Source organism: Boleophthalmus pectinirostris, unplaced genomic scaffold (assembly GCF_026225935.1).
Source record: "Boleophthalmus pectinirostris isolate CB_2022bp ecotype Guang Dong unplaced genomic scaffold, ASM2622593v1 HiC_scaffold_5, whole genome shotgun sequence".
Classification (NCBI taxonomy): domain Eukaryota; kingdom Metazoa; phylum Chordata; class Actinopteri; order Gobiiformes; family Gobiidae; genus Boleophthalmus; species Boleophthalmus pectinirostris.
The window spans coordinates 4,933,559-4,950,034 of NW_026571404.1; the positions used below are offsets into that span (position 1 = coordinate 4,933,559).

At 43.2% G+C, this 16,476-nt stretch overlaps 1 protein-coding gene across 1 annotated transcript in view; it reads right to left on the reverse strand.

The window, feature by feature from the left end:
* Positions 1-16,476, reverse strand: part of LOC110170133 (regulator of microtubule dynamics protein 2) — a 137,054-nt gene that overhangs the window by 4,309 nt on the left and 116,269 nt on the right. The window contains exons 7-8 of the mRNA XM_055162587.1: positions 10,336-10,413; positions 2,831-2,929 (exon numbers count right to left, since the gene is read on the reverse strand). Of these exons, the coding sequence (XP_055018562.1) occupies positions 2,831-2,929; positions 10,336-10,413 (177 nt within the window). The remainder of the gene's footprint in view (positions 1-2,830; positions 2,930-10,335; positions 10,414-16,476) is intronic.

Here is a 16,476-nt window from a genome sequence, read left to right on the forward strand (position 1 = left end):
TAGACAAATATGACGCGAGTGAAGCGGAGCATGCCTCATAAACGAAAAATGTGTAACGATTAAAACAACACCTCCGTGAAGTTTCAAAAAAAAGGGGACGTAGTTTGGAAATTTCCCCCGAGTGTGGAGTACTTTTTAATCTCTCTCCCCTTTTATGTTATGTAAATGGTGACACTGCGCGGCTTTCATGTGGTTCTTTGAAACTGGCAAACGTGGGTTCAGATTTGCAGGTTGGTTTTCTGGATCGGAGCCACGGATCGTCAAAACTACACTTGGCAAATCGTTACCTTCAATCAGCGATAGCCACTAATGTGAGGTTATTATGCGTCAAATATTTGCTTCTTGCATAAACTGGAAAGATGACGCAGGAATGTAATGGTGATACTAAGCATTTTTATACACCCAGTACGCTTAAAAGTTTTAGAACACCAAACTTTATCGAGTTTTTGAAATGTATTTTAAACTTTTGATTCATGAAAGTGTCTGTCTTTGGCAGATATAACAGCTGAACACACTCGTGGCTCGTTCTTTTTACAATAGAAATCAAATATTCTTCAGAATGTTCTTCGCAAGTCTATTGCAGACGTATCCATAAATGTGTGGCACTTGTAGGTTGTTTGGTTTTCGTTCTTCTGTCCAGTTCATCCCAAACCAGCTCGACGGGGTTTAAATCTGGACACTGTGCTGCTGGACACTTCATGTTTTCAAGCTTTACCGTCTTGTTCTTTTTTCCTGAGGGAGTTTTGGCAGAGCTTGGACTTGTGTTTTGTTCTTTTATCTTTTTTTTTAACCTCTCTCTGTTCAGTTTTTGACCTCTGTACCATTTCAAGCTCTTCATTGGACCTTGAAATGCAATAAATAACTGGAAAACTTCTAAAACTTTTGACCGGTAGTGTATCAACTCCTATAATATTAGAATTTGCCTTTAATATTCTAGGGTTAGTAAGTAAATAAGTCACATGAACAGAAGAATTACATAGTCGACTAAAAGCTTGTCTAAAAAGCCGTGTTTTAAAAGAGTCTACAGAGTCTGCCTCACGGAGCGAGGGCCAGGGCAGGGCCTTTCATAATTTGGGGGCCACAGCCTGAAAACAAATATCCCAAATAGTTTTAAATCCGGTCTTTGGGATCATCAAGAAGCCCTGACCAGAGGATCAGAGGGTGCAGCCTGAGGTTTAGATGCACAGTAAGTCACTGATGTACTGGGGTGCCAGGGTAATAACTGGGTTAATTGTTGGTTTGTTAGGACAGCGTGGTAAAAAAGATTATTATTTGGTAATTGCTGCAAGTTTAATGGTATTTCTAATTATATTGCAATTAATATTTATGGACATTTGTGTTTGTGACAGTGTTTCCCAAACTTTTTTCTGAGGACACATATGTTAAAAGTCATGACCCAAGTTTGTAAATGACAAAATAGAGTTGGATGTGATCATCATTGAACATTAATGAGGATATTTTATTGTTGACTGAGAGATCGAGTTTCTGAACATTTAGTATTACTTAAGTTTTAAGCAATGAAAAATGGTAATTGAAGCAGTAATAAAAGGATCCAGAAGTGTCCTGAAGTGCACTGACCTTTGTATCACCTTCTTTTTGGACAACCAAGCAAGTATTTCTCAACTTTAGCTGCAGGAACTCTCGTTCAGGGCAGATAGGATTCACTGACTCACCCTCTTATGTGTCAGAACTGTAGACTGCAGACCTACATGCAGATCGTGACAAGGCGACCCCAGAAAAATCTCTTGTGACCCACCTGAGGGTCATGAGTCTTCGGGAAACAATGCTTTAAAGTAGCATGAAGCACAAAGGCGGAAGGAAAAGTAGTCGACATACACTGTATGTACTGATCTAACTACTGAAGCAGACCTATGGTCCTTGTCTCCACTTTATACATTAGATATAATCTATGACACCATTTCAAATTGGAAAATTGATCTAAAATGACGTGTTAAAAGAAACAAGTCTGCTGACTTCCAGGTTGGAAAATGACAGTGCCCAATGAGGAATTAGGGGCAGATTTCTGCCTGCTCCTTTACAGTACGTTGGTACAGTACGTAAACAATCACAGCAAAGTGCCACATGCTGCCGGCTCCTCATGTGGAGCCTCAGCCCTTATGTTCCTACAAGTCATTTTTATTTTTATACCACATTTAAAGGGACGACTCAGAGTCATTTCAACCTAGAATCCTTTGCACCGTGACCTCTACATGACATCTGTAGTCAACTGCTGCTGGAGAATAGTTGGGTGTGATGACAAAATTGGAAGAAATTGGGATAAAATCTGATGCAGACTGATGATAAAGGAAATGTGGGAACATAAAAAAAAGAACAAAAACTTAGCAATGAGGGAACATAGACATGCTCCCATGTGGAAAACTGCAGATCACAATAGTGAGCATTTTCATTTGTGCCAAAATGGGTGTGCGATGCTGCCAAATCCACCAAACTCATTCAATGTTTTTTTTTATATTTACTACTTTTGACATTTTATACACAAACAAAAATATATGAAGTAAGATATATGGAATTATGTAGCAAAGAAAATAATATATGCTTTATAATTCCATACATCTTCTTATATTTGATGTCTGAAATGTAGAAAGTCGTAAACAGAGAAAAAAAAAAAAAAAAACGCTGAATGAGAAGATGAATCCCAACTTTTGACTGGTGTATGTCTCCTTTAAAAAAAATGTATATGAGGAATGACAGCTAAAAAACTTGTCACTACAATCCAGTTTTCCAATAGGACCACCCTGTCCTTTCGGCTGTGCCTCCCTTTCATTCTACCGACTGACGCCGTAGAGTTTTAGGGTTAAACCTGATGTACCTTTAAGAAATTCCTGAGCGCGTCCTCCACCGTGGCGCTGGGGGGTTCTCCGAATAACGTGGCAGCGACTTTTCTCTCCAGCCACGACAACTGAGCCACCTGAACACAACACAACAAAACACAAAACAAATGTGTGAACAGTGTCAAGGCCGAGCTGCGGCGCGATCCGGTGTCAGACCAACAATCCTCCCTCCCTCACCGCAGCACTAGGTCATGTTTAGAAAAGAAATTACGCAGCAGAGTTTTCCCTTGAATCAATACACAGCCCAGCGCTCTGAAGGTATAGGTTACGGATCAGTTTTCCAGCGTGTCCCCAGTGGAAAATCACATCCAAGCTGCAAGGAGGGCTCTCTTTCTGTTCTCACATCATGGCAGAAATAGCTATTGGACATTTTATTTATTTTATTGAACCTAGTGTTGGATTGTATTATGTAGCTGGTGCTTTATTGTGATATTTTTGCCTGGGATCCCAAATACATCCCTGTCACGATAGTGACTATATCCACTTATCGGCGACAGGAGCTCAGTTGGTAAAAGCGTTTGTCGAATCCTGCTCTCGACGTAAACATCACTGGTTGAGCGCCCAGTCTGTGTCAGAGTCCTGCACGGGTCCATTTTTGGAGATCCGCACCTTATATCAAAGTTAAATCCGCGCCCACCTGGACCCGTTAACATTCCACCTGTTACCCGCCTGTGCCCGTGATAAATCGGGGTCAGCCCATTAGTCCGACAGCCCAATAGTCCACGACTAAACCAGGATTAAACCAGGACTAAACCAGGTCTGAAACTACACCGTGTCATTAATGGATTATAAATATATATACATATATACGCCGCAACTGCAGAGCTGATCACCAGGACTACACCAAAACTACGCCAGGACTGGACCAGGACTAAACCAGGTCTAAACCAGGACTGAGCCAGGACTGAGCCAGGACTGAGCCAGGACTAAACCAGGTCTAAACCAGGTCTAAACCAGGACTAAACCATGACTACACCTACGCCGTGTCATTAGCAGATTATAAATATATACATGCCGGAACGGCAGAGCTGATCGCCAGGACTACACCAGGACGGAACCAGGCCTAAACCAGGACTAAACCAGGACTAGACCAGGACTAAACCAGGACTGAACCAGGTCTAAACCAGGTCTAAACCAGGACTGAACCAGGACTGAACCAGGTCTAAACCAGGTCTAAACCAGGACTGAACCAGGACTGAACCAGGACTAGACCAGGACTAAACCAGGTCTAAACCAGGACTGAACCAGGACTAGACCAGGATTAGACCAGGACTAAACCAGGTCTAAACCAGGACTGAACCAGGTCTAAACCAGGACTAGACCAGGACTAGACCAGGACTGAACCAGGCCTAAACCAGGCCTAAACCAGGACTGAACCAGGACTGAACCAGGTCTAAACCAGGACTAAACCAAGAGTGCAGCTGTTGAGCCGATCTCCTCCGCTGATGATTTTTTGTAATAAAAACACTAAAGTCACTTTCTCAGCCTGGTCCATCGTTCCGGGGAAAGACCGGGAACTTGTTTCCAGGGCAACAGACGTCCTGGACATGCTCCAAGTATTTTTCTCCCGTTCGATGTTCATTTGATTCACCGGACCCTCCTGAGTGTAATCACTACATGCCCGTAAAATTCCAGAATGTTAAAACTCGCCCGTTTCAGCAGCTGTTTGCGGGTACCCGACCTGGTGCAGGACTCTGGTCTGCGTACACTGGTGTGAGTGAGTGGTCCCTCGATGTAAATCACTTTGAGTGCCTTGAACATGGAAAAGCGCTGTATAAAAATGACCAGGGAGGACTAGGAAGGAGGGAAGCAACAGAAAAAAAAATATGTATAAGGTTAACTAAAAACTGTAATTTATTCACTGACAAAAAAAAAAAAAAGTGGTACAGCAGTACGTCCTAGGGATGTAACGATATCCAAAACTCGCAATACGGTATTTCCACGATATTCTTCTCAGAGCATATGATATTTATTGCAGTATTTGTGAAGGTTAACAGAACTGTGATTATGCTACTTCTTTAAAAACACTGACACTGTTATAATGGTACTGAAAAGTTACATAATGTATCTTAAAAATATGGGATAAAGGCCAGGAGAAGCCCAGGTCAAGAACGTAAGGCACCACTCGGCCCCATTCATCAGACTGCTGCTTAATTGTAGGTGTAGCGTTGCTCTGGCGTCATCGCAGAGTCTTTCAAACAGAACCGCTGGCTCCTGCACAAAGTAGATCATTGTTAGCCACAGCGGGACAGCCCATAAAACCCAATACGTGAAAATATCAGGTGTTGAGACTAAACACAAAAATTGCACAGTCCCCTGATGCGTGTCCTATAAGTATTATATAATGTAATGAGAGTTTCCTTCCCTCTCAGGCTCTGACTGACAAACGGCACCAGGCGCACAGACAGACGACTACGAGAAAGTACAGGGTTCACTCTCCTCCTGTGCAGATTAACTTTCACAAAAACACCAGCGAGACGCTGCTCCAGACACAAGCAACAAGAAGTGACACAACCTGAAGTGGAGATCAAACTTTGGTACAGTTAAAGTCATAAATACTACTGCTACTAGTACTACCAATAATAATAATAATAATAATAAAAATAAAAATCTAGAGATCAGGTGCAAACGTAAGATATTATTATCTGCCATCTAACTTAAAGTTAAAATTTAGCAAACTTTTTTTTTTTTAAACTAAACAAAAGAGCCGTGGATCATCTCCTGCAGTTTGACCACAACATGTGATCAAACAGGGTCAAAATACAAGTTACTGAACATTAACTTCAAAAGTTTACATTTTAATAACCCCATGTTTTTTTCTGTTTATTAAACCAACTGTACAAGATAGAAAGCACAAGCACAACGTGGACCTCCATCCATCATTTTTTTTTCTGCTTATCCAGGATCTTCCTTCACCCTGGACACTTCCTCCAGCTCCTCCGGAGGGACCCCAAGACGCTCCCAGGCAAGCCCAGCATGTTCTCCTCTCCACGTGGAGGAGCAGCGGCTCTACTCCAAGCTCCTCCTGTGTGACTGAGCTCCTCACCCCTGTCTCTAAAGGAGCGCCCCTCCTTGAACTGCCACCTTAATGTGGTGGAGGGGTTTAGTGCCCGAATGATCCCAGGAGCTGTGTTGTCGGGGGCTTCATGCCACCCAAGGCAAACAGGTCCAGGGGGACGGATCAGACTAAGAGCGATTCAGAAGTTTTTGTGAAAATTATAAGAAACGAGGCCAGTTATGTCACAAAGCTGTGCCGTGCTTGCAAAGAAGACTGGTTTTAAATGAAGATGTTCTCATCCCAAAGTCTCACCAGTGGCCAGAACTACAAACAAAACTGAACACCAAGAGACGTGGTGAGCGGCACGCACACACAAAACGAGCTATTACAGCTGTGCAGAACTTTTTCTTACAAACAAAGGAGATTGCCAAAGAAGATAGAGTTTTGGCACAGATAAACATCCGTGTGTGTTTAAGTCAGCCTCAGGGCAGCTGTGGCTACAGATGTAATTTACCATCACAATCACGGGGGAGTGAATGAATGAGAGCCTTGTAGCATTTTGAGACGCTTGCCAAACCTAATAGAAATTTAATTATTATTTTTTTCATTCCTACAAAAATAACTCCTCTGACTCTACGTACTGACAAATTTCAAATAAGGTTTTGAGCTATAACCACTGAGCCTGTCATGAGAGAGATTACGATTTTGAAGTACAACACAACCCCCAAAAAACAACCTGAAAGTACAATTATCTTAGTAAAACCTTTTCTAAATGTCCAATATCAGTAAAAACAGGAAGTGCAAAAGATAAATAGAATGAAACACGTCAGTAATTAATTTATATTTATTCATCCCCCTAAGTTCAAAACTAATTGTAGGACAGGAAAATAACAAAAAGTAGCTGTTAGTGCAAAGTAGAGATGCACTGATCCAACTTTTTCAGTTACGGCCCTAAGCCTCCAGTTCTGGCTTGTTTTGTGTGTTTTAATTTCTTTTTCTGGCTCTGCTGATTCCTGCTGTGGGAGCCCTGGTCTGTGATTGGTGGGTTTTGTCTACGCCCACCTCACCTGCAGCCACCGCCCACTATTTAAGGAGACTGCCAGCACCTGTTTGGGGCTGCTTGTCTTCGTGCCCAGTGTCATTTAGTTCTGTGTCTCTTGTCTTCTGTCACTGTGTTTGTATTTCTGTCTGTTTGTATTTTTCGTCCCCTTCGTTAATGTGTCTCTGATTTTGTGTCACTTAGATTTTATGTGACTTTGTACGAGACACTCGGCATCATGCATGACTTTTGTATGTTGGTTCGTCTTGTGTTGCAGTCCTTTTGGTTCATTTCTGTACAGTTAGTTTGCTTTGATTTCATCCCTTTATGTACATATTTTAGCCTGTTTTGTTAAATTTACCTTTTACATCCCTGTTGATTAAACATTATTTAATTTATTCCATTCTCCATCTTGGTTCTTTTGTTACTTCCTCTGTCCCTAGCAGGGCTGGGTCGTAACAGATATTGATTCCGATAAAAATCTCTATGTATCTGCTGTTCCCAATATCAACAGATAACAGTGCTGAGACTGAAAACAGCATTTATTTGCTTTACAACCCAAATAAAATGAGGCAAAACTGATCCAAATGTGTTGCGTTGCAGTTTTATCTCTGAAGTTACTACAGGTCATCCATCCATCCATTTTCTTCCGCTTATCCAGGGCAGGGTCGCGGGGGCAGCGGTCTAAGCAGGGACTCCCAGACTTCCCTCACCCCAGACACGTCCTCCAGCTTCTCCGGGGGACCCTGAGGTGTTCACAGACCAGCCGAGAGACATAGTCCCTCCAGCGTGTCCTGAGTTTTCCCCGGGGCCTCCTCCCGGAACACCTCCTGAGGGAGGCATCCAGCAGACATCCGGAACAGATGCCCGAACCACCTCAACTGCTCCTCTCGACGTGGAGGAGCAGCGGCTCTACTCCGAGCTCCTCCCGTGTGACTGAGCTCCTCACTCTATCTCTAAGGGAGCACCCAGATGCCCTGCGGAGGGAACTCATTTCGAGCGCTTGTATCCACGATCTCGTCCTTTCGGTCACTACCCAGAGCTCATGACCAGAGGTGAGAGTAGGAACGAAGACTGACCGGTAAATCCAGAGCTTCGCCTTTCGACTCAGCTCCTCTTCACCACAATGGTCTGATACAGCGACCGCATCTCTGCCGACGTTGCACCGATCCACCTGTCAATCTCACGCTCCATCCTCCCCTCACTCGAGAACAAGACCCCGAGATACTTGAACTCCTCCACTTGAGACAGGGACTCTCCACCCACCCAGACAAGACAAGACACCTTTTTCCGGTCGAGAACCAAGGCCCCGAACTTGGAGGAGCTGATCCTCATCCCAGCTGCTTCACACTCGGCTGCAAACTGCCCCAGTGCACATTGCTACTACAGGTCAACTTTGAGTAAATAAAAGTTTAAAGATTATGAGACTTTCTGGGCCCACTAAGACCAGTAAATAGTCTTATTACCTCAGGATATCAAATGAAGCGATATTTGGAAATTGTTCAGTGTCAGAGCCAAGGAAAGGAAAGGAAAAGCACCTACGATAAATAAATATTGCCAGTAAAAAAGAATAGTTTCATAGGTCTGTATAGAAATGACTGTGACCGGTGTTCGTGATAGAGAAACATTGGGAACAAACTGTGCAGCCAAAATAGGAAGAACCCGTTTGATCCTTTGGTCCAATCTGATGTGGGTTTAACAATGGCCGCGCTCCCCTCCTATAGAGCGCCTGTGTGAAGAAAAACAAACCAGGGGCAAACTAAACACGGACAGAATGAGAGGAAGTATGGGTGGTGTTTGAAACAGCCATAAATTCACAGATAAGAGAAATGCACTGGACGTTTTACTGTGATGAATGAATTAGTTTGGGTTTTTGCTTCCAGACTCGCTGACATCGAGCTTGACAAATGTTTGCGATATAATACAGTGTTGTTGTTCAGTGCAGGTGTTACTCTACGTTAAAGCCACAATGTCCACGTTTAAATGATGTTTTTTTAAATTTAATGGACGCATCAAGAATCTTGGACTTCCTGTCATTGCGCAATTCATAGTGGGAAGGATTTTACGAAAAAGTGAGCATCAAACCGCATGTTTGATTTCCCAGTGGGATGCGTCTATTAACAAAGTCGATCTTTTCAAGTCTTTTGAACCATATCGCTTTTGTTTCTGGTTCTGATATAGGCGAGTTTCATTGTTGACAAAAGCGCGCGTTGCATGCTGGTAATTATTTTGGTCGGCGGCAAGAAACACTAATTCAACATGACGGACGGAGCGAGAAAACACGTAAAGGGTATTGATCCCGGTTATTTATCCACTCTAACGGCAGAGGACCCAAGACCATTTGACCAGAAATTGGTCATAAAGCATCGACGGACGACAAATCACCCTTTTCAACCCCGACAAAAGGTGGACCAAACCAAATTTCTGGTCAGAATCACCAACTACCTGGACAAATATTAACTTGGGCGATATCCACAATGACTTGGTGGAAACTCCTGGGCCATTCACAGCAGAAAAGATGAAAACCTCCAAGAGTCTCGATGTGTTGCTGAACTTGTTGGAGTCCACGGTTTGTTAGGATCTTCTACATTTGCTCTGCGAATGTCTGAAAGCCGCTTAATTCACCGTTAGCGGTTCTTTTCACTCGGAATACGAAAAAGACATTTTCCTTCTTCCGTGCTTCTATTTGTGCATCCGATAATGCAGCAGGAATTTACCATTATCGGGGAGAAATACGCAAGGTTACGCACTGTGTTTGACCACTATCGGGTTTCTTGCCTCCGACCAAAATATTTCCCAGCATGCAACGCGGGCTTTTAATAACAATGACGTCAGCTGAAACTCGCCTATTGTCATATTTTAGTTTTGGGATACGGACATCGTAATCGTGTGGTTGTTGGATCCTAACAGCGGAAAACGGCTCGAGAAATTTGTTTGCGAACACCATAAATGCAAAAGTGAATCAGATGTGTGTGACTGCAAACCTCCGTTCAAACTGTTTCCCTTCCCAACGGAATTGAAAAATAGTGAAAGGCGAAGGCGATGGGCAGGATTGATCCACAGGAAGGACCAAAAAGTAAACATTTGACTACTTAAATCATCCCGAGTTTGCAGCGAACATTTTGTATTTTTGTTTAAAGGATATAAAATCATATTCTCATTCTCGGCCATAGTATCGGTTGATATCGAGTAACGGCCGATACTTAAAGCCAAAGTATCGACATCGGTATTGGAATAGAAAAGCTGGACAGGTGCATCCCTAATAAACAGTATCGTGTGTAAACGACCAAATTAAAAACAACCTTGAGCCCCATGTCATGTACAGGAATAGATTGTCTTAATATTGCCTGAATAATAACAATAAATAAATAAGTTGAATTCATTAATATTGAGTTTCTCAGTTTAGTTCCTCTGAATGTGACTTTATATATTTGTGTGATACATACAGCGTAGCACCAGCGCCCCAGCAGGTAGTAGGACAGAGGGTCGTGTGGCTTCAGCTCAATGGCTTTATCCAGATGATCCTGAAAAACACACAGACAGTGAGTTGAGTATAACAGTATAAAACATTTCTTTTCACAATAAGGGTGAACAATTCAATCAATTTCAAAATAAAGTTAAGGTCGTGGTTCTCAGTCTTTTGTACCTAGTGTCACCTAACTTAATGTTTGGTTGCCCAAGTATCGCCAGATTGAAACTATCTGTCAGGTCTAAATTCTGAAATAAACTCTGCCGATATATTTGGCCCATTTGCAAAACAATAACCACAGATTTGAAATGACTACAGACTCATCCACAAACCTGTTTCACTACAAAGTCGATACAGGAGCTGTGGAAGTTATTTTAGCATTCAAGTTCAAATAAGGTCCTATGCATATTCTTCAGGCATCTGATTGGACAAGATATTGACTTCTGCAAGAGATTTAAAGCCAGTAGTTGATGCTAAAAAGTGCAAATATCAGCCTAATATAGTTTACGAGCTTAAAAATTAAACAATGTTAGTTTGAAAATAATGATTAAACCAAAGGAAGATAAACACACTGATAGATTTGTCTCTGAATAAAACAAATATTCAGTTCTGTATTTGTATTTGATCCATCCTTCAACTTGCACCTCCAGTTCGTGATCCAGTCTCGGTCAGAACTACGTGGATGAATCAATAAATCAATCAGTTCATCTTTATTCCGGACTCATGCTCGATTTTTAAAAGCAGACAAGGACAGTGACAAAACAAAACAATAAACATTTATGTTTTTTAAAAGACGGCCACACCAGTGTCTCCACATGTTGGACTGACATCGTATTGCATTGAAACCCACATTTCTGAGTGACATTATTATCTCATTGTCTGATTTGTTCAGTCTGCAGATAAAACTGTACAGTCGTCCCTCGCTATATCGTGGTTCACCTTTCGCGGTCTCGCTGTTTTGCAGATTTTTGATTTTTGATTTTTTACAGCGTATAAGCGTGTATTGTGTTCCTCTCCGTGTGTCCTGATTGGCTAAGAGATTGTAGACCGTTGTCAATCAATCTAGTCTGTGCCGTGTCTCCTGTTCAGTACAAAATGTGTTCAGCTGCCAAATTTATATAAATGTTCGATCGCTACAGTGTGATTCTGAAGTGCAGCGCGATCAGGCAACTGTCGCGCTTAACTCCGAGAGGTTCACAGCTCTCTGTCAGTCCTTTCTCCTGTGGTCACCTCCGAGCCCGTCCCGACAGTGAGTCCTGGTTCAGTTCTGGTTCAGTCCTGGTTTAGTCCTAGTTCAGTCCTCTTCACTCCTGAAATCAGCCCTAGTGTCATGGTTCATGTTTTGTAGTCGTTGTTTTTGCTTATTTTGATATCTTTTTCCTGTAGTGTAGTGTGCCTTTAGTGTTTCCACATTTGTCCTGTCAGCTTGTAGTTTTGAGTTTTACTTCCTGTCTTGATTGTTTGCCCCGCCCTAATGTGTTTCACCTGTGTCTGTGTGCATTTATACCCTGTGTTCTCGTCTGCCGTTTGTTGGTCCATTGTCTCTGTCAGAGTTTCTCCTTGTCTCGTGTCATGGCATTTTAGTCTTGAGTTTTGGATTTTTTTTTGTTTTGTCATTAAATACTTTGAAGCAGTCCTGCATTTTGGGTCCTCCCTCTGTTTCTTCGTGACACCTAGGTTAGTCCTGGTGTAGTCCTGGTTTAGTCCTGGTTTAGTCCTGGTTTAGTCCTGGTTTAGTCCTGGTTCAGTCCGTAGCGTAGGCAGCGCAAAAGTTTGATATAATCTCGGTTTAACGGGCGGGTGCGGGCCTGTCTTGTGTGAGTGCGGGTCTCCAAAAATGGACCCGTGCAGGACTCTGCGCTGTAGGACTCCATTACGGAATAAATGAATCTTCAGTTCGTTACATAAAGAAGGAGGAAAATAACAAAAGGACGACAGAAGCAATAAGTTTTAAGAAGGACGTAAAAAGTGTTGTAACTGTCCTGTGTGACAAAAGTGTATAAAGTTTGTGCTGAGGGGTTTTACAGCCTTAAAACAGACATAATAATTGTAAAATATAAAGTTGACGACTTCACAGATTTCACCTATCACGGGTTATTTTTGGAATGTAACCCCCGCGATAAACGAGGGACCACTGTACATTAAAGTTCGTAGCAGAGCTTGCAGAGAGTTACTAACAAACATCTGCGTCGCCTCCTCAGAAGAAACCCAAAAAGTGTTAATGTAGCCCACCTGTAGTCTTTGCAAACTGGATTTTTTGTAAATAGTCCAGACGTGGGCTGTGTAAAACGGTGTACAATATGATTTAATAACAACTTTATACTTACTTTATTTGTACAAGAGCCAAACTTAGGCATTTGCTTGAGCATAGAGCGTCTACACTGTCTATAAATATCAAAATATCATCATCATCTGGCTGAATGTAAATATTGTGCATGTTTTTGGATTGATGTCCGGAGGAAACCCACCAGACACGGAGAGAACGTAACAAAACCAGACCAGAAGTTAAACCCACAACCTTTTTGCGACTCAGCCACTATATGACACACGGACAAAGCAGATTTTACACAAAAAGAATCCAGAACATTCTTGTTGTGAGTCACGACCAGGTTGTTTTTTTGACGCTCTCTCTGCCCGGACCTGAGCTGTCCTGCTTCATCACCCCACAACAATCTCAAAACCTCAAACGCACCGGAGCTGAACGTCCCTCCCAAACTCACTTTCCTTTAACCCTCTCTCTCTCTCTCTCCTTTTCATCTCTTCTCTGCTCTCTCTCTTCTCTTTCTCTCTTCATCCCTCTCTCTTTTACACTTCCTGTCCGGTCTCTCTTCCCGCTCTCTCCCTCCTGATCTCCTATCGCTTTCAAACTCTCTCCTTTCCTCTAGACTCTCTCTCTCTCTCTCTCTCTCTACCCTCCTCTTTTGTCCCCCTCTCTCTCCCTCCATCTCCTCCCTCCCCTCTCTCTCTCTCTCTCTCCTTTCATCTCTTCTCTGCTCTCTCTCTTCTCTTTCTCTCTTCATCCCTCTCTCTTTTACACTTCCTGTCCGGTCTCTCTTCCCGCTCTCTCCCTCCTGATCTCCTATCGCTTTCAAACTTTCTCCTTTCCTCTAGACTCTCTCTCTCTCTCTCTCTCTCTCTACCCTCCTCTTTTGTCCCCCTCTCTCTCCCTCCATCATCTCCCTCCCCCTCCCTCCCTCTCTCCTCTCTCGCAGACCTTTTAACCTTTCTGTCTCTCTCCCCCTACCACCATCCTCTATCTCTCTCACACACTCCCTAGTCCTTCCTCCCTCCTCTCTCTCCTTCCTTGAATTCTCTCTCCATCTTTAAATTCTCTCTCTCTCTCCCCCTGCATTTTCTCTCTCTCTATCTCTCCTTCAATTTGTTCTCTCTCTAGTCCTTCAATCGCACTCTCTCACTCCGTCCTGAAACTCTGTCTCTTTCCCTGTCCTTCATTTCTCTCTCTATCTCTCCTTCAATTCATTCTCTCTCCTTCCTTCAGTTTTCTCTCTCTCAGTCCTTCAAATCTCTGTCTCTGTCCCTGCATTCTCTATCTCTATCTCTCCTTCAGTTCATTCTCTCTTTCCATCCTTCAATTCACGTTCACTCTCGCTCTCTCTCTCTGTCCTTCAATTCTGTCTCTTTCCCTGTCCTTCATTTCAGTCTTTCAAATTGCTCTCTCACTCTCTCTCTGTCCCTGCATTCTCTCTTTCTCCATCTCTCTTTCAATTCATTCTCTCTCTGTCCTTCAATTCACTCTCTCTTTCCTTCAGGTCTCTCTCTCAGACCTTCAAATCTCACTTTCTCTGTCCCTGCATTCTCTTTCTCTCTATCTCTTCTTCAGTTCTTTCTCTCTCTCTCCGTCCTTCTGTTCACATTTGCTCTGGCGCTCTCTCTGTCCTTCAGTTCTGTCTCTCTCCCTGTCCTTCAATTCTCTCTCTCTCTCCATCCTTCAATTCACGTTCACTCTCTCTCTCTCTGTGTCCTTCTCTCTCTCTCCTTCTCTGTCCCTGCATTCTTTCTCTCTCCTTCAATTCATTCTCTCTCTCTCCATCTTTCACTCCACGTTCGCTCTCCCTCCCCTCTCTGTCCTTCACTTCTGTCTCTTTCTCTGTCCTTCAAATCTCTCTCTCTCTCGCAGTCTTTCAACTCTCTCTCTCTGTCCCTGCATTCCCTCTCTCTATCTCTCCTTCAGTTCATTCTCTCTCTCCATCCTTCAATTTACTCTCTCTTTCACTCCTCCAGTTCTCTCTGTCTCTGTCTCTCTCCATCCTTCAATTCACATTCACTCTCTCTCAGTCCTTCAGATTGCTCTCTCTTTCTCTGTCCCTACATTCTTTCTTTCTCTCTCTCGCTATCTCTCCTTCAATTCGTTCTTTCTCTCTCTGTCCTTCAATTCTGTCTCTTTCCCTGTCCTTGAACTTCTCTCTCTCTCTCTCTCCATCCTTCAATTCACGTTCACTCTCTCTCTCTCAGTCCTTCAGATTGCTCTCTCTCTCTGTCCCTGCCTTCTTTCTCTCTCCTTCAGTTCATTCTCTCTCTCTCTCCATCTCTCACTTCACGTTCGCTCTCCCTCCCCTCTCTGTCCTTCACTTCTGTCTCTTTCCCTGTCCTTCAAATCTCTCTCTCTCTCTCGCAGTCTTTCAGATCTCTCTCTCTGTCCCTGCATTCCCTCTCTCTATCTCTCCTTCAGTTCATTCTCTCTCTCCATCCCTCAATTCACGTTCACTCTCTCTCTCTCTCAGTCCTTCAGATTGCTCTCTCTCTCTCTGTCAATACATTCTTTCTCTCTCCTTCAGTTCATTCTCTCTCTCTCTTTCCATCTCTCACTTCACGTTTGCTCTCTCTCTCTCTCCTCTCCTCCCCTCTCTGTCCTTCACTTCTGTCTCTTTCTCTGTCCTTCAAATCTCTCTCTCTCACAGTCTTTCAAATCTCTCTCTCTGTCCCTGCATTCCCTCTCTCTGTCTCTCCTTCAGTTCATTCTGTCTCTCTCCATCCTTCAATTTACTCTCTCCATCTCTCTTTCAGTTCTCTCTCTCTCTCTCTCCATCTTTCAATTCATGTTCACTCTCTCTCAGTCCTTCAGATTGGTCTCTCTTTCTCTCTCTCTGCCCCTGCATTCTTTCTTTCTCTCGCTATCTCTCCTTCAATTCGTTCTCTCTCTCTCTGTCCTTCAGTTCTGTCTCTTTCCCTGTCCTTCAGTTCTCTCTCTCTCTCTCTCAGACCTTCAAATCTCTCTCTCTGTCCCTGCATTCTCTCTGTCTCTGTCTCTTTTCAGTTCATTCTCTCTCTGTCCTTCTATTCACGTTTACTCTGGCTCTCTGTCCTTCAGTTCACACACTCTCTCTCTCTCTCTCTTCTTCAAATCTCTCTTTCTCTCTCTTTCTCTTTCCCCGTCTATCCCCCCCTCCCTCCGCTCCGTCTATCCTCTCTCTCATCGGGACACATACAGGTACGCTGCGTGTGGGAGAAGCCGTTGACAGGAGATAAGAAAGGTACGTGCCGCTGTCCCACGCTGTGATTATGCAACGAAAAGTGATTTCAAAAGCTTTAAGTGGGCATTTCATTCAGGGCTAAGAACATAGGACAGCTTTAAGTCCCGGGATTAAGGCAAATATTTAGAAATGGAGCTATAGTTTGTCTAGTAAAACCATCACCAATGCTTTTATTATCCCGATATGTCAGATTTACGTAAAGTGTGTTCAATGGTCTATATCCGATGTCTTCCCATGAATCTGAGCTCAGTGTGTCTTGCCCCAAAGCAGAGATATTGTAAAAGCAGCTCTTGGGGTCAAAATAAGTCAACCGGGTACTAAATAACATCTAAATATAAAGCGTTTTCTTGTCAGGAAGTGTGTCAGGAGTGGTTAGGATGCTAGTGGTTGTTATCGTGATGTTAAAGTTTTGAGAAGCGCCTGTAAACTCATCACCGTGAATAATTACGATGCTCAGAATGAATAAGGTAAGTGAAGATATAACTGTGGACCACTGCACGCCATTTAGAATTATCTAGCGCAGAGGTGCTCACACTTTTTCAGCATGTGAACTACTTACAAAATGACCAAGTCAAATGATCTACCTAATACAAAGCCAAGCAAACTGCACTGAAACACTCTGTGCC